At 36.9% G+C, this 18,863-nt stretch overlaps 1 protein-coding gene across 2 annotated transcripts in view; it reads right to left on the bottom strand.

Moving 5' to 3' along the window:
* Positions 1-18,863, bottom strand: part of LRRC69 (leucine rich repeat containing 69) — a gene marked incomplete at both ends in the record, with an annotated part of 111,837 nt that overhangs the window by 15,933 nt on the left and 77,041 nt on the right. For both annotated transcript variants that reach the window (XM_079722539.1, XM_079722540.1), the window contains 2 exons: positions 10,963-11,142; positions 17,588-17,689. In XM_079722539.1, coding sequence (XP_079578665.1) covers positions 10,963-11,142; positions 17,588-17,689 — 282 coding nt within the window. The remainder of the gene's footprint in view (positions 1-10,962; positions 11,143-17,587; positions 17,690-18,863) is intronic.

Genomic DNA, 18,863 nt, shown 5'->3' with positions numbered 1-18,863 from the left:
TCCATCCACCTCATTCCAAATAGCTCAATTTCATTTCTTTTTATGGCTGAGTAATATTCCATTGTATATATGTGCCACATCTTCTTTATCCATTCATCCGATGATTGACACTTAGGTTGTTTCCATCTCTGGGCTATTGTAAATAGGGCTGCTATGAACATTTTGGTACATGACTCTTTTGAATTATGGTTTTCTCAGGGTATATGCCCAGTAGTGAGATTGCTGGGTCATATGGTAGTTCTATTTTTAGTTTTTTAAGGAACCTCCATACTGTTCTCCATAGTGGCTGTACCAATTCACATTCCCACCAGCAGTGCAAGAGTGTTCCCTTTTCTCCACACCCTCTCCAACATTTATTGTTTCTAGATTTTTTGATGATGGCCATTCTGACAGGTGTGAGATGATATCTCATTGTAGTTTTGATTTGCATTTCTCTAATGAGTAAAGATGTTGAGCATCCTTTCATGTGTTTGTTGGCAGTCTGTATATCTTCTGTGGAGAAATGTCTATTTAGGTCTTCTGCCCATTTTTGGATTGGGTTGTTTGTTTTTTTCTTATTGAGCTGCATGAGATGCTTATATATTTTGGAGATTAATCCTTTGTCAGTTGTTTCATCTGCAAATATTTTTTCCCATTCTGAGGGTTGTCTTTTGGTCTTGTTTATGGTTTCCTTTGCTGTGCAAAAGCTTTGAAGTTTCATTAGGTCCCATGTGTTTATTTTTGTCTTTATTTCCATTTCTCTAGAAGGTGGGTCAAAAAGGCTCTTGCTGTGATTTATATCATAGAGTGTTCTGCCTATGTTTTCCTCTAAGAGTTTGATAGTTTCTGGCCTTACATGTAGGTCTTTAATCCATTTTGAGCTTATTTTTGTGTATGGTGTTAGGGAATGATCTAATCTCATACTTTTACATGTCCAGGTCCAGTTTTCCCAGCACCACTTATTGAAGAGACTGTCCTTTCTCCACTATACATTCCTGCCTCCTTTATCAAAGATAAGGTGACCATATGTGCCTGGGTTTATCTCTGGGCTTTCTATCCTGTTCCATGGATCTATCTTTCTCTTTTTGTGCCAGTACCATGCTATCTTGATTACTGTAGCTTGGTAGAATAGTCTGAAGTCAGGGAGCCTGATTCCTACAGCTCCACTTTTCGTTCTCAAGATTGCTTAGGCTTTTCGAGGTCTTTTGTGTTTCCATACAAATTGTGAAATTTCTTGTTCTAGTTCTGTGAAAAATGCCAGTGGTAGTTTGATAGGGATTGCATTGAATCTGTAGATTGCTTTGGGTAGTACAGTCATTTTCACAATGTTGATTCTTCCAATCCAAGAACATGGTACATCAATCCATCTATTTGTATCATCTTTAATTTCTTTCATCAGTGTCTTATAATTTTCTGCATACTGGTCTTTTGTCTCCTTAGGTAGGTTTATTCCTAGATATTTTATTCTTTTTGTTGCAATGGTAAATGGGAGTGTTTCCTTGATGTCACTTTCAGATTTTTCATCATTAGTATTTAGGAATGCCAGAGATTTCTGTGCATTAATTTTGTATCCTGCTACTTTACCAAATTCATTGATTAGCTCCAGTAGTTTTCTGGTAGCATCTTTAGGATTCTCTATGTATAGTATCATGTCATCTGCAAACAGTGACAGCTTTACTTCTTCTTTTCTGATTTGGATTCCTTTTATTTCCTTTTCATCTCTGATTGCTGTGGCTAAAACTTCCAAAACTATGTTGAATAAGAGTGGTGAGAGTGGGCAGCCTTGTCTTGTTCCTGATCTTAGTGGAAATGGTTTCAGTTTTTCACCATTGAGGACGATGCTGGCTGTGTGTTTGTCATATATGGCCTTTATTATGTTGAGGAAAGTTCCCTCTATGCCTACTTTCTGCAGGGTTTTTATCATAAATGGGTGTTGAATTTTGTCGAAAGCTTTCTCTGCATCTATTGAGATTATCATATGGTTTTTCTCCTTCAATTTGTTAGTATGATGTATCACGTTGATTGATTTGCGTATATTGAAGAATCCTTGCATTCCTGGAATAAACCCCACTTGATCATGGTGTATGATCCTTTTAATGTGCTGTTGGATTCTGTTTGCTAGTATTTTGTTGAGGATTTTTGCATCTATGTTCATCAGTGATATTGGCCTGTAGTTTTCTTTCTTTGGGACATCCTTGTCTGCTTTTGGTATCAAGGTGATGGTGGCCTCGTAGAATGAGTTTGGGAGTGTTCCTCCCTCTGCTGTATTTTGGAAGAGTTTGAGAAGGATAAGTGTTAGCTCTTCTCTAAATGTTTGATAGAATTCGCCTGTGAAGCCATCTGGTCCTGGGCTTTTGTTTGTTGGAAGATTTTTTATCACAGTTTCAATTTCAGAGCTTGTGATTGGTCTGATCATATTTTCTATTTCTTCCTGATCCAGTCTTGGCAGGTTGTGCATTTCTAAGAATTTGTCCATTTCTTCCAGGTTAGCCATTTTATTGGCATAGAGTTGCTTGTAGTAATCTCTCATGATCTTTTGTATTTCTGCAGTGTCTGTTGTTACTTCTCCTTTTTAATTTCTAATTCTATTGATTTGAGTCTTCTCCCTTTTTATCTTGATGAGTGTGGCTAATGGTTTATCTATTATGATTATCTTCTCAAAGAAACAGCTTTTATTTTTATTGATCTTTGCTATCATTTCCTTCATTTCTTTTTCATTTATTTCTGATCTTATTTTTATGATTTCTTTCCTTCTGCTAAGTTTGGGATGTTTTTGTTTTTCTTTCTCTAATTGCTTTAGGTGCAAGGTTAGGTTGTTTATTCGAGATGTTTCCTGTTTCTTAAGGTAGGACTGTATTGCTATAAACTTCCCTCTTAAAACTGCTTTTGCTGCATCCCATAGGTTTTGGGTCGTTGTGTTTCCATTGTCATTTGTTTCTAGGTATTTTTTAATTTCCTCTTTGATTTTTTCAGTGATCACTTCATTATTAAATAGTGTATTGTTTAGCCTCCATGTGTTTTTATTTTTCACAGATCTTTTCCTGTAATTGATATCTGGTCTCATAGCATTGTGGTCGGAAAAGATACTTGATACAATTTCAATTTTCTTAAATTTACCAAGGCTTGATTTGTGACCCAAGATATGATCTATCCTGGAGAATGTTCCATGAGCACTTGAGAAAAATGTGTATTCTGTTGTTTTTGGATGGAATGTCCTATAAATATCAATTAAGTCCATCTTGTTTAATGTATCATTTAAAGCTTATGTTTCCTTATTTATTTTCATTTTGGATGATCTGTCCATTGTTGAAAGTGGGGTGTTAAAGTCCCCTACTACGATTGTGTTACTGTCGATTTCTCCTTTTATGGCTGTTAGTATTTGCCTTATGTATTGAGGTGCTCCTATGTTGGGTGCATAAATATTTACAATTGTTATATCTTCTTCTTGGATCGATCCCTTGATCATTATGTACTGTCCTACTTTGTCTCTTCTAGTAGTCTTTATTTTAAAGTCTATTTTGTCTGATATGAGAATTGCTACTCCAGCTTTCTTTTGGTTTCCATTTGCATGGAATATCTTTTTCCATCACCTTACTTTCAGTCTGTATGTGTCTCTAAGTCTGAAGTGGGTCTCTTGTAGACAGCATATATATGGGTCTTGTTTTTGTATCCATTCAGCCAATCTGTGTCTTTTGTTGGGAGCATTTAGTCCATTTTCATTTAAGGTAATTATTGATATGTATGTTCCTATTCCCATTTCCTTAATTGTTTTGGGTTCGTTATTGTAGTTTTTTTTTCCTTCTGTTGTGTTTCTTGCCTAGAGAAGTTCCTTTAGCATTTGTTGTAAAGCTGGTTTGGTGGTGCTGAACTCTCTCAGCTTTTGTTTGTCTGTAAAGGTTTTCATTTCTCCATCATTTCTGAATGAGATCCTTGCTGGGTAGAGTAATCTTGGTTGCAGGTTTCTCTCCTTCATCACTTTAATTATGTCCTGCCACTCCCTTCTGGCTTGTAGAGTTTCTGCTGAGAGATCAGCTGTTAACCTGATGGGGATTCCCTTGTGTGTTATTTGTTTTTTTTTCCCTTGCTGCTTTTAATATGATCGCTTTGTGTTTAATTTTTGACAGTCTGATTAATATGTGTCTTGGCGTATTTCTCCTTGGATTTATTCTGTATGGGACTCTCTGTGCATCTGACTTGATTAACTATTTCCTTTCCCATATTAGGGAAGTTTTCAACTATAATCTCTTCAAATATTTTCTCAGTCCCTTTCTTTTTCTCTTCTTCTTCTGGAACCCGTATAATTCGAATGTTGTTGTGTTTAATGTTGTCCCAGAGGTCTCTGAGACTGTCCTCTGTTCTTTTCATTCTTTTTTCTTTATTTTCCTCTGCAGCAGTTATTTCCACTATTTTATCTTCCACCTCACTTATCCGTTCTTCTTCCTCAGTTATTCTGCTATTGATCCCATCTAGAGTATTTTTCATTTCATTTATTGTGTTTTTAATCGATGCTTGATTCATCTTTAGTTCTTCTAGGTCCTTGTTAACTGTTTCTTGCATTTTGTCTATTCTATTTCCAAGATTTTGGATCTTGGAAATAGAATCTTGGATCATCTTTACTATCATTATTCTGAATTATTTTTCAGGTAGACTGCCTATTACCTCTTCATTTGTTATGTCTGGTGGGTTTTTATCTTGCTCCTTCTCCTGCTATGTGTTTTTGTGTCTTCTCATTTTGCTTATCTTACTGTGTTTGGGGTCTCCTTTTTGTTGGCTGCATGTTCGTAGTTCCCATTGTTTTTGGTGTCTGTCCCCAGTGGCTAAGGTTGGTTTAGTGGGTTGTGTAGGCTTCCTGGTGGAGGGGACTAGTGCCTGTGTTCTGTTGGATGAGGCTTGATCTTGTCTTTCTGGTGGGCAGGTCCCCGTCTGGTGGTGTGTTTTGGCGTGTCTGTGGGCGTTTTATGATTTTAGGCAGCCTCTCTGCTAATGGGTGGCGTTGTGTTCCTGTCTTGCTAGTTGTTTGGCATAGGGTGTCCAGCACTGTAGCTTGCTGGTCGTTGACTGAAGCTGGGTGCTGGTGTTGAGATGGAGATCTCTGGAAGATTTTCGCCATTTGATATTATGTGGAGCTGGGAGGTCTCTTGTGGACCCGTGTCCTGAAGTTGTCTCTCCCACCTCAGAGGCACAGCACTGACTCCTGGCTCCTCAATTTGGGATGATTTGTTGTCCATTCATGTATTCCACAGATGCAGGGTACATCAAGGTGATTGTGGAGCTTTAATCTGCTGTTTCTGAGGCTGCTGGGAGAGACTTCCCTTTCTCTTCTTTGTTCTCACAGCTCCCGGGTCTCAGCTTTGGTTTTGGCCCCACCTCTGCATGTTGGTCGCTGGAGAGCATCTGTTCTTTGCTCAGACAGGACAGGGTTAAAGGAGCAGCTGCTTCGGGGACTCTGGCTCACTCACGGCGGTGGGGAGGGGGGGCACGGAGTTCGGGGCGAGCCTGCAGGGTCAGAGGCCGGCGTGACGTTGCACCAGCCCGAGGCACGCCGTGCATTCTCCCAGGGAAGTTGTCCCTGGATCTCGGGACCCCGGCAGTGACAGGCTGCACAGGCTCCCGGAAGGGCGGTGTGGACAGTGACCTGCGCTTGCACACAGGCCTCTTGGCGGCAGCAGCAGCAGCCCGAGTGTCCCACGCCCCTCTCTGGGCTCTGGGCTTTCAGCCGCGGCTCGCGCCCATCTGTGGATCTCCTTTAAGCAGCGCTCTTAATCCCCTCTCCTCGTGCACCAGGAAACCAAGAGGGAAGAAAAAGTCTCTTGCCTCTTCGGCAGCTCCAGAGTTTTCCCGGACTCCCTCCCGGCTAGCTGTGGTGCATTAGCCCCCTTCAGGCTGAGTTCTCGCCGCCAGCCCCAGTCCTCTCCCTGCACTCTGACCGAAGCCGGAGCCTCAGCTTCCAGCTCCGCCTGCCCCGGCGGGTGAGCAGACAAGCCTCTTGGGCTGGTGAGTGCCAGTCGGCACCGATCCTCTGCACGGGAATCTCTCCGCTTTGCCCTACCCAGGTACGTGGGGAGTTTCTTGCCTTTTGGGTGGTCTGAGGTCTTCTGCCAGCGTTCAGTAAGTGTTCTGTAGGAGTTGTTCCACTTGTAGCTGTATTTCTGGTGTATCTGTGGGGAGGAAGGTGATCTCCACGTCCGATAGCTTTAAAATTTGTGGGCACTCTATGTGGTTTTGCCCCTCCCCCACTGATTGCATTTTCTTATTCTCCTTTGTAGAGTCCTGCTTCTGCCCACCATTTAAACACTGTTGTCTTCAAGGATTCTGTCCTTCTGGCCTTCTCACTTCACTGTGTAAATTCCCTCAGGCAATCTTCATTCCCATGGCTTCAAGTGTCACACTTACATAAACAATATTTTAATCCACATCACAAGCTCCAACTATTCTTTTTCAAAAACCAAACAAACAAAGCCTCATCTTGCTACTGCACTGCTTCAACAACTGTAAGTAGCTGAATTGTATCCTCCCTAAAATTCATATGTTGTAGTCCTAACCCCCAGTACTTCGAAATGTGACTGTGCTTGGAGATAATCTTTAAAATGGCAATTAAGTTAAGATGATGTCATTAGGGTGGGCCCTAATTCAATATGACTGCTCTACTTACAAGAAGATGAAATTTGGACACACATTTGTAGAGAAGGAAGATAATATGAAGACAGAGGGAGAAGACAGCCATCAGCAAGCCAAGGAGAGAGACCACAGAAGAAACCAAGCCTTCTGACACATTTGTCTTGAACTTCTACCTTCCAGAATTGTAAGAAAATAAATTTCTATTGTTTAAGCTACTCAGTCTATGGTACTTTGTTATGAGAGCTGTAACAAATTAATATAGTAGCTTTTGAAATTAAGTTCAAACTTTACATACAAGAGCCATCCTGATCTCATACCTCTCTCTAACCTCATTTCCCATACTTCACACTCAGTGAGTTCCCTGTACTCACTGTACAATTTATTTGCACATTATTACCTTTGAACAGGCAGTTCCTGCACCTAAAATGCCTGTCCACTGGTTCTTTATCTATTCTGATGCCTCCCTATCATTCAAAGCACATTTACAAGCAATGCCTATTAAAATAATTTTAATGTGTATTAGGTATTCTCCAAGTACCAAGCACAATCACTGTGCTAGGACTCAGAGATGCACCAGAGAATGTTCCCATTTAATTGAGATTCCTTCTTCTAATGCACCCTGTGCACACCTCTATCACAATACCTATCACAAGAATATAATCATTCTTTCTTTTCTAAAGGTATTGATTTTTAAAAATACCCTTATTAAGTAGCTACTATGTACTACCTTTATTAAGCACCTGCTGTACTAAGCACTGTCTACCTCATGTCTCACTCATAACAGCTCTGTGAGAGAGGTACTATTTTTATACCAATTTTATAGATGAAAACTTAGCCTCAAAGAGGAAATTAAGGTGACACAGGTGGTAAATGGTAGGGCTGGTCATCAAGCCCAATTTGTCAGATTTCAATTACCTTACTATATCACTTCTCCTAGGAATATACAAGTACCTGGAGGGCCAGAGCTATTATAACATTGCAATTACTCTACTTGAAATGAGACTAGCAGCTCATCAGATGATTTTGACTGGGAATCTATCAGAGCAAGAACATCTTTCCCAAGAAAGATATTCATTGGGAAAAAATGAACATGGTAAGTTGTTGAAGGTGTTCATGTCATAGCCAGTGAAAAGTAGAGTGTTTTGGAAACTTCTGCCAAATAATATGACATGTGTTATCCTCATTAGTGTAATAATCTACTCCAGAATATAGATTGGAATATAACAATCTATTCCAGATGGTGATGTGAATAATTCACAGATAGGTTACATAAGCAATCAAGATTACAGATATATTCCCATCTTGAGAACCAACATACATTTCAATTTTCATTTTTCCACTGATGGTCTCTCTTTTCTCTTGGTGCTTAATGTCCAGCTGGTTTAACTTTTAAATTTCTCCTCAACCATTATTTCACCTTGACATTATCCCTCATTGGCAACAGCTCTGCCATATTTTTCTCTACAATCATTTGATGTAACATATTAATAACCTAATAGAACACAGGAGCTGGTATTAAAATCCAGTTCTTGGGCTTCCCTGGTAGTGCAGTGGATAAGAATCTGCCTGCCAATGCAGGGGACATGGGTTTCATCCCTGGTCTTGGAAGATCCGCATGTCACGGAGCAACTAAGCCCATGCACCACAACTACTGAGCCTGCACTCTAGAGCCCATGAACCACAACTACTGAGCCTGCACATCACAACTATTGAAACCTCCGTGCCTAGAGCCCAAGCTCTGCAACAAGAGAAGCCACCACAATGAGAAGCCTGTACACTGCAATGAAGACTAGCCCCCACTCGCCACAACTAGTAAAAGCCCATGTGCAGCAATGAAGACCCAACACAGCCAAAAATAAATAAATAAAAGAAAAAATTAAAAAAAAATTTTTAATCCAGTTCTTGTGATTCATCAGTCATTCTTAGAAATAAAATATGTACCAAGCACTCTGCTAAGCTCTCTCTATATAATGGGTGCCCATTTTAACCACTCCTATTCAACATACTACTTGAAATCCCAACAAGAACAGTCAGGCTAAAAAATAAAATAAAAGTCATCCAAACAGAAAAGAAAGAAGTAAAACTATCTTTGTTTGCAGATGATATGATCTTATATATACAAAGTCCTAAAGACTCCTCTAAAAAACTGTCAGAACTAATCAACAAATTCAGTAAACTTGCAGGATACAAAATCAACATACAGAAAGTAGTTGCATTTCCATACACTAACAACAAAATATATGAAAAATAAATAAAGAAAACAATCCCATTCACAATAGCATCAAAAACAATAAAGTTCTTGGAATAAATCTGAGGAGTAAAAAATCTGTATGTGGAAAATTACAAGACTTTGGAGAAATAAATTGAAGATGACACAAACAAATGGAAATATATCCCATGTTCATGGATCAGAAGAATTAATATTGTCAAAATGTCAATATTATCAAAAGCTGTCTATAGATTCAATGCAATCCGTATCAAAATTCCAATGACATTTTTCAAACTTTCCAATGATATTTTCAAAAATAGAAAATATAATCCTAAAATTTATATGGAGCCACAAAAGACCCCAAATAGCCAAAGCAATCCTGAGAAAGAAGAACAAAGCTGGACATATCATACTTCTGGACTTCAAACTATACTATAAAGCTACAGTAATCAAAACAGTACAGTACTGGCATTAAAAATAGACACATAGACCCATGGAACAAAATTGAGAGTCCAGAAATAAACCCCTGAATATAAGGTCAACTAATATTTGACAATGGAGCCAAGAATACACAATGAAGAAAAGATACTCTCTTCAATAAATGGTTTGGGAAAATTGGATAACTACATGCAGAAGAATGAAATCAGAGCCCTATCTTACATCATTCACAAAAAAGAATTTGAGATGAATTATAGGCTCAAATTTAAGTACTGAAACCATAAAAGTCCTAGATGAAAACATAGGGGAAAAAACTCCTTGACATTGGTCTCAGCAGTGATTTCCTGGATATGACAGCAAAATATGAGCAAAAGAAGCAAACATAAATAAGCAGGATTAAGGCAAACTACAAAGTTTCTGCACAGCAAAAGAAACTCAACAAAATTAAAAGGTAGCCAATGGAATGGGAGAAAGTATTTGCAAATTATATACTTAACAAGGGGTTAATATCAAAATATAATAAGAACTCACACAACTCAATAGCAACAAATCTAACAACCCAATTTAAAAATAGGCAGAGGAACTGAATAGACATTTCTCCAAAGAAGACATACAAATGGACAACAGGTATGTGAAAATGTATGCAATATCACTTATCATCAGGGAAACGCAAATCCAAACCATGATGAGGTATCACTTCACACCAGCTAGAATGGCTATCATCAAAAAGACAGGAGATAACAAGTGTTGATGAGGATGGAGAAAAGGGAACCCTAGTGCACTGTTGGTGGAAATGCAAATTTTTACAGCTACTATGGAAAACAGTATGCAGGTCCCACAAAAACTTAAAAATAGAACTACCATATGATCCAGCAATCCCACTTCTTATTATATATCCAAAGAAACTGAAATCAGGATTTAGTAGACATATCTTCACTCTCATGTTCACTGCAGTATTACTCACAATAGCCAAGATATAGAAACAACCTAAGTGTCTGTTAACAGACGAATGGATAAAGAATATTATGTATATATATACACATATATATATATATATATATATATATATATATATATATATATATATATATATAATTGAATATTATTCAGCCAAGGAAAATAAGGAAATCCTGCCATTTATGACAACTTGGATGGACATTGAGGGAATTATACTAAGTGAAATAAATCAGAGAGAGAAAGATAAACACTGCACAATAACACATATGTGGAATCTAAAAAAGACAAACTTAGAGAAATAGTAAAGTTGTAGTTACCAGGGGTTGGGGGCTGGGGGAAATGGAGATACTGGTCAAACTGTACAAACTTCCAGTTATAAGATAACAAATTAGAGGATCTAATTACAGCATGGTGATTATGGCTAATAATACTGTATCACATATTTGAACATTGCTAAGAAAGTAGATCTTAAATGTCCTTATCACAAAAAAGGAATGATATCTATGTGACAGGATGGAGATAGTAGCTGATTCTATGGTGGTAATCATTTTGCATTTATAAATGTATCAAATCAACATATTGTACACCTTAAAGTTACACAATATTATCTGTCAATTATATCTCAATAAAGCTGGAAAAAAACATTATATCATCATACAGGTCAATTCTTAGATACAAATGAAGTTAGTACTGATCAACTTAGATAAGGACAAAGAATAAGAGGCAGTCTTATGCTCATATTCACACAAAAAAACATTTACCTTTGATGGAGGAAAAAACTCAACACATTCCAGCCATGTGGTTAAAAAGGACTTTCCACATATTGCACATTTTCTTCCCTGAGAGATTATGTTCCTGATCTGTGGATACCATTCTATGGCTTGCATTAGGAAAGGATTCTTTTCTGCTAGCTGATTCATTATAAATCTTGATGTTATTTCCTAGATTAAAAAAGAAGATGGTTCCTCAGATTATTCTCAAAATAACTGGTTTATGTTACATTGATTCCCATTTCACTAATTTATATTTTTGGCTTATTCCTCACAGTTTCTGTTAAATTAGTTTTCTATAGTATATATAATGAATTATATTGTCAATGACTGGCATTGTAAGTTCAGTGTTCAACATTATATGAAAAGGAAGTTACTTCCATTGTAATATCTCTATGTCTCTGACATACAGGAATTCAAGTTACAATAAATTTACATTATTAGATAAAGTTTAGGTTCAAATTTTGTACCTCTCATTACAATAGGCAAGGACAGTACAAATATTCAGACTGGACCCAAAAACTGAGTCTGCCATATTTACTAAGCTCTAAACCCTTACTACTTAAACTGTAGATCATGGATCAGTAGAATCTGCATCACCTAGAAGCTTATTAGAATTTCAGACTTCTTTGCACTTCAGACCTACTGAACCAGAATATGCAGTTTAACAAGGTTCCCCGGGTATTCTGTATGTATGTTAAAGTTTGAGAAGCGCTGGACTAAGTTATCTACTGCATTGAGTACCTGAATTGAGACAGACTGGTAAAGAGTACTGATTTCTATTATCCAAATCTCTGAATTCAGTATGTATTAAACCTATCCACATAAATATTTCCAGATACTTCATTTTAGATAATAATAATATTATAATATTAAATAATAAAAGGAGTGGTGAGGATGGTCATGATGACCATCAACACCATCAGCTTAAAGTAATATATATATATATATATATATATATATATATATATATATATATATATATATAATACATAACTATATCTTCACTGACCAAGCAAACAAAATAAACATTTGATTTACTCCATTAAATGCCCCTTATTGTTTGTGCCAATAGCATGAAGTTCTGTGTAAATGTTACAAAAACACTGCATGAATTTTAAGAGTGTATAAGACTTTTTTCCTTGCCAAAGTGAAATATTTCCCAGTGGTATTAAGGTAGTCCACATCAGGTTCTGATAGGAATCTTTGGAAATACATACATACATACATACATACATATTGGGTTGACCAAACCGCTCATTTGGTTTTTTCTCTAAGATGGCTCTAGTAGTGCTTAGTTGTCTTTAACTTCGTTCAAAACAGTTTTGTTAGATTGTATTGTGACAGCTGTCATATCAGCGTGCATTTAAAATAAAACTTACCAAAATTGGTGAGTTTTTGTGTAGCCATTTTAACACTGAAGATTGAAGAAAAAAAGCAACATTTTCGGTATATAATGCTTTATTATTTCAAGAGAGGTAAAAATGCAACTGAGGGCTTCCCTGGTGGCGCAGAGGTTGAGAGTCCGCCTGCCGATGCAGGGGACACGGGTTCGTGCCCCGGTCTGGGAGGATCCCACGTGCCGCGGAGCGGCTGGGCCCGTGAGCTATGGCCGCTGAGCCTGCGCATCCGGAGCCTGTGCTCCGCAACGGGAAAGGCCACAACAGTGAGAGGCCCACATACCACAAAAAAAAAAAAAAAAAAAAAAAATGCAACTGAAATGCAAAAAAAGATTTGTGCAGTGTATGGTGAAGGTGCTGTGATTGATCAAACATGTCAAAAGTGGTTTGCGAAGTTTCGTGCTGGAGATTTCTCGCTGGACGATGTTCCACGGTCAGGTAGACCAACTGAAGTTGATAGCAATCAAATCGAGATATTAATTGAGAACGATCAACGTTAAACCACATGGGAGATAGCTGACATACTCAAAATATCCAAATCAAGCGTTGAAAATCATTTGCACCAGCTTGGTGATGTTAATTGCTTTGATGTTTGGGCTCCACATAAGCTAAGTGAAAAAAAACCTTCTTGACCATATTTCTGCATTGATTCTCTACTTAAACGTAGCAAAAACATTTCATTTTTAAAACAAATTGTGACAGGCGATGAAAAATGGATACTGTACAATAATGTGGAATGGAAGAGATCACAGGGCAAGTGAAATGAACCACCACCAACCACACCAAAAGCCAGTCTTCATCCAAAGAAGGTGATGTTTTGTATATGGGGGGATCGGAAGGGAGCTTCAAGAAAACCAAAGTATTAATACCAACAAGTACTTCTCCCAATTAGACCAACTGAAAGCAGCACTTAATGAAAAGGTCTGGAATTAGTCAAGAGAAAACACATAATCTTCCATCAGGATACCGTAAGACCGCATGTTTATTTGATGACCAGGAAAAGACTGTTACAGCTTGGCTGGGAAGTTCTGATTCATCTGCTATATTCATCAGACATTGCACCTTTGGATTTCCATTTATTTCAGTCTTTACAAAATAGTCTTAATGGAATAAATTTCAATTCCCTGGAAGACTGTAAAAGGCACCTGGAACAGTTCTTTGCTCAAAAAGATAAAAAGTTTTGGGAAGATGGAATTTTGAAGTTGCCTAAAAAATGGCAGAATGTAGTGGGACAAAACGATGAATACATTGTTCAATAAAGTTCTTGGTGAAAATGAAAAATGTGTCTTTTATTTTTACTTGAAAACCAAAGGAACTTTTTGGCCAACACAATGCATACAGACATAATCTTTCACTCATCTATCCCAATTTAAATATTTTAAATAATAACAAAATCCTATAAATTCCTGTGTCCCTGTCCCTTATTTCTCTATCCATTCCACTTAACAAACATCTGGGAAATGTGCCATTATACAAAAACAGCCCTGAGCATTGGTTCCTAACTGCCTGATCCTTCAACAGCATAACCTCCTACACACTTCAGCTTATTCTCGGGGATGGTTACATAATGAGGTCATCCTTTCTGAAAGAATTACCCTTTCACACTAATATTACAGGACTCCTAAATTAGATATTTATTATCACTCCTCTTTAACTACTTACACAAAGCATAGATTGTGATTCTGAATGAAACACTGATTTTAGAGGTAAGTTTTAGCTACCAGAATTCAATGGCTAGTCTCACTATAAAGCTGCAGAAAACTAATAGACAAGAATTCACACCCCAAAATAGCAGGTGGTAGAATTTGCTGAAGTACATGGGATGAATAAATAGGCCACAACTCATACAGTTCACTTTTTCCACTTATGATTTCTGGAACCAAACATGTTTGTCACACTCAGAATGTCTCTTGACAACTCTTACATTACCCAATATTTATATCCTTCTCCTACTTGCTGCCAATGTGTTGCTGTGGAAGAATAACATATAACATTGAAATATAAAGTTATTACTTGAAAATACAAGTGTATATAAAATAAGATACTTTTGGCATGACCAATAGTAAATTTCAGGAAAACTCGTAAAGATACATGCAATGCAGTTTTTGAGAATACACAACTTAATGATGGCCTAATCTCGACGTTATTTAAAAGTCAAGGAATCTTCTATGACAAATAAATTGCTCCCTTTAAATAGTTTATATGCTATTCTGTTAGAATATTTGTTAGCTAACTATATGTAGGTCAGAGATTATTTCTATGTTTAAACCATCATAGTTTAAAATTAGTTTCAGGTGTTTCTTTTATTTTTCCTTACATATGATGATTTCATTTGAATTATATAATTATCCATATACAAATTATATTTATATAAATATAAAAAATTATAAAATGTAAAAACAAATGTGAATCCTTAGAAGGAATATTGAACTTTGGAACTATTGTATGATCAACTGTTACTGTATGATAGGCACTAAAATGTAGCATGAAGAGCAAAGATACTGAGTCAGAATCAGATAGATAAATAGGTGCAAATCCTGTCTCTGTGACCTATTAGTGTGACCCTATTTGGAAAAGTCCTTAACTTCTCCGATCTTGGATACCTCATCTGTAAAATAGGGATTTTTTTTTCCAATACTATCACATAGAGTTCAGAGAATTAAATTACATAACACAGGTAAAACTCAGTCTGGCATCTGCTGATGCAGTATATTCTAGCTAATATTTTGTTATAATGTAATTATCAATATTAAATTCTAGTTCAGAAATCTCTGAGGTGAGGAAAAGTCTTTAAAAAACCTTAACCAATGCAGAGCCTGAAACAATCCCTATAGTTTTTTGACAGCCCAAGTAATTTAATCAGTAATGTTAACCAAATATCTAGTAGAAATGACTTTTACTTTAAGTACAAATATAAAATGTATAATAAATTTATCACCTTTCTAAGAAAAATTCTTAGAGATACTTTCAAAAATACCCAAGTCATTTATATATTGTAAGTAAAAATCATTACTTCTACTAAATAAACAAAACAAAAACCCAAAACTGTTGTGTTCTTGGGTCCTTAGTTTTGAAATGAGAAGGAAGAAATATTGCTCTCTCACCCTGCTCCTGGGTCCCAGGCACAAGGTAACATTCTTGCTCTCAAGTGCTCCCTGTTAGACACCTGCCACATTGGGTTAACTGCTCATCCAGTCCTCTCCACAAGCCAGAACCTCTTCCAACCAGAGACTACCCCTGTTTCCCTTTCCCTCAGTTTCTGGAAGTCCCTTTCTGAGGCATGGAGTCTGGAGCAAAACTGCTTAGAATGGCATCAGCATTCCAAAACTTACTAGCTCTGTGAACTTGGACAAGTTATTTAACCTCTCCGAGTCTCAGTTTATCTATAAAAGGGGACAATAACAGTACCTACCTTTCAAGCGTTAATCGAGGACTAAATTAGTTCATTCCTGTTACGTGCTTAGAACAATGCCTTGCCCATGGTAAGCATAATAATTGTTAGCTGTCTATTATTATTGTTATTATTTTACTACTACTATTCTGAAATACTTGATTCAAGGAGATAATTAGGTTATAAGGAATTAAACAAATTAAATACTTCAGTTTTTTAAAATCATTTACAATTAACATCAAGTAAGTTTTTTTTGACTTGAGAGTGGGAAATAATACTGTTTGTGGAAATATAGATTGATTCTCTGGAAAAGAATTTGAAAAGAGTTAATCAGACTTTAAAAGATGAAAGTTCTTTGGCCCAGCAATGTCACTCACAGGGATAATATAGAAATAAGAAGAGGACAGTCATCATAGCCTTGTTTATAAAGGCCCCAAAGTTATAAAATTATTAATAATCTAAACAGCCAACAGTAGGAAAGTAGGTTAAAATATTATGGTGTGGGCTTCCCTGGTGGCGCAGTGGTTGAGAGTCCGCCTGCCGATGCAGGGGACACGGGTTCGTGCCCCGATCCCGGAAGATCCCACATGCCGCGGAGCGGCTGGGCCCGCGAGCCATGGCCGCGGAGCCTGTGTGTGTCCGGAGCCTGTGCTCCGCAACGGGAGAGGCCACAGCAGTGAGAGGCCCACGTACAGAAAAAAAAAAAAAAAAAAAAAAAAATATTATGGTGTAATCATATACCAGAATATTATTATATATTCATCAAAAAAGATGTCATAGACATATTTCTTACTGATTGGAAAGATATTCACACTATTTTGAGTAAAAAAAAGCAAGTCTCTAAATAGTATGTGGAGTTTGAAATCATCTTTGATAACAGAAACTTCTGGATTTATGGAAAGTTCTAGCAGAATAAATGTCAGAGAGAACAGTGATTGTAACTCTGCATATTGGATTTCTGAGTATTTTTTTAATCAATTACTATTGCCTTTTTTCTAATTTCTCTAAATAAGTTTATATTAGTTTCATAATAAATTTTTAATAAGTATGGCATTATAACTAATATTTTGTTCCTCACTCATCTGTATTTTCTACTTTTCTGTATTAAACATATATTACTGGTGCAATAAGGGGAAAATGTTGTTTTTTTAAACTAAACTGTCAAACAAGGTTGGTTGTTTACTGTAACCAGGAAACTTGAATCCTATGCAATTCTCGAAAGTTTTAAGACAATTCTGCATGTTCAGCTACAGACCTAAAAGGACCTGAGGAGTCCAAATTCACGATGGAGACTCATACTCAAATGTGGAAAGATCTGAAATCTTTAACTCATCTATCACCAAAATACACACAAAGAGAGTCTCGTAATATATTTCCCTATTCCTTCCTTTAATATCATCAACTTGTTGACTAAAGGGAACACAGTTTCTGGATCATATTCATTTATCCACTAGGAATGGGGACAAGTGAAAAGGGGATGGAAGAGACAAAACACCCCAGTAAGAACTAATCAAATATATCCTTAGATAATAGTGAAAAAATACTTGGAGGTTAAAGTGAAAACAAATTCCTTTGTTTTCAACAAAATGTTTTCATCCAATAAAATGTTTAAATGTCTCTGAATTTGGTCACCCTAGAAATCAGATAGGATTACACTGGATTCTGCAAGCAAGTCAAAAAGCTTATGACTAGGGTCCACAATGGCAATGGATTATGGTTGTATGAATCGTTCTCTGGCTTGGCAAGAATGCTTTAGAAGAAAACTCTTTAAAACTTAAATCATGGCTTTAGTTTGAAGATCTGTGTGAATGCTATAAGGCTTCACCTGTAGACTCCAGATGTCCTCGTGTTTTACAGCATTAACCGGCTGCTTCAGGAACAGTGGGTTTCCCTCACAGTAGAACTCCCTCAACTTCAGATCTTGAAACTTTCAAAACAAAATAAAAACTTCACTACACAACAAAATAAACTTCATTTCTGAGCCTACATCTTCAATAAAATTAGACTAAAATTGCTTTATTTATGACATATTCCACATTAGTATTTTAACAGCAGGGCATACTTTAGTTATCAGAAGCATAAGACTCTTTATGTTGGCATGGATGGCAATGACCTTAGAGGTCACTGGTGACATCCCCCATACTAGACAGCTGAGAAAAGTTGTTCAGGATCAGAGAATTGTTAGTAATAGAAGAGAGGTTAATTAATCAAATGCTGGGAACAGTTTGCAAATAATATGTTTGTTAGGAACCAAGTATGATGAAAAATAACACTCTAATATACACCAAAATCTAGGTCTCAAATACTGTCTTATGATCCATTCATTTATGATCAGTGAGGAAGGTAAGGGAAACAGAGGAACATCAAAAAATTCTCATTATATTGAAGTACAGTTGATTTCTCTGTTGTGTACAATGAAAATAAAAAAAGAAAAATATATAATTCACAAGGATATTGAATATTCTATGAAGAAAACTTAAATTCAGCTGGATTCTACCCCTTGAGTAGAAAAAAAGGAATTCTCTTATATTCATATTATATCTTTTTGAATTATGGTTTTCTCAGGGTATATGCCCAGCAGTGGGATTGCTGAGAAAATCATAATTCAAAAAGACATATGTACCCCAATGTTCATTGCAGCACTATTTACAATAGCCAGGACATGGAAACAACCTAAATGTCCATAGACAGATGAATGGATAAAGAAGGTGTGGTACATATATAGAATGGAATATTACTGAGCCATAAAAAGGAATGAAATTGGGTCATTTGTAGAGATGTGGATGGACCTAGAGATGGTCATACAGAGTCAAGTAAGTCAGAAAAAGAAAAACAAATATTGTATATTAATGCATGTATGTGGAATCTAGAAAAATGGTACAGATGAACCTATCTTCTGAGTAGGAATAGAGATGCAGATGTAGAGAACAGACATGTGGATATGGAGAAGGGAAGGGGAGGGTGGGATGAATTGGGGGATTAGGATTGACATATATACACTACCATGTGTAAAATAGATAGCTAGTGGAAACCTACTGTATAGCATGGGGAGCTCAGCTCGGTGCTCTGAGATGACATAGATGGGTGGGATTGGGCAGGGA

The sequence above is a fragment of the Hyperoodon ampullatus genome, assembly GCF_949752795.1.
Source record: "Hyperoodon ampullatus genome assembly, chromosome: 17".
Classification (NCBI taxonomy): Eukaryota; Metazoa; Chordata; class Mammalia; order Artiodactyla; family Ziphiidae; genus Hyperoodon; species Hyperoodon ampullatus.
The sequence above is the reverse complement of the archived record's forward strand: the minus strand, read 5'-3'. Positions and strand labels throughout refer to the sequence as shown.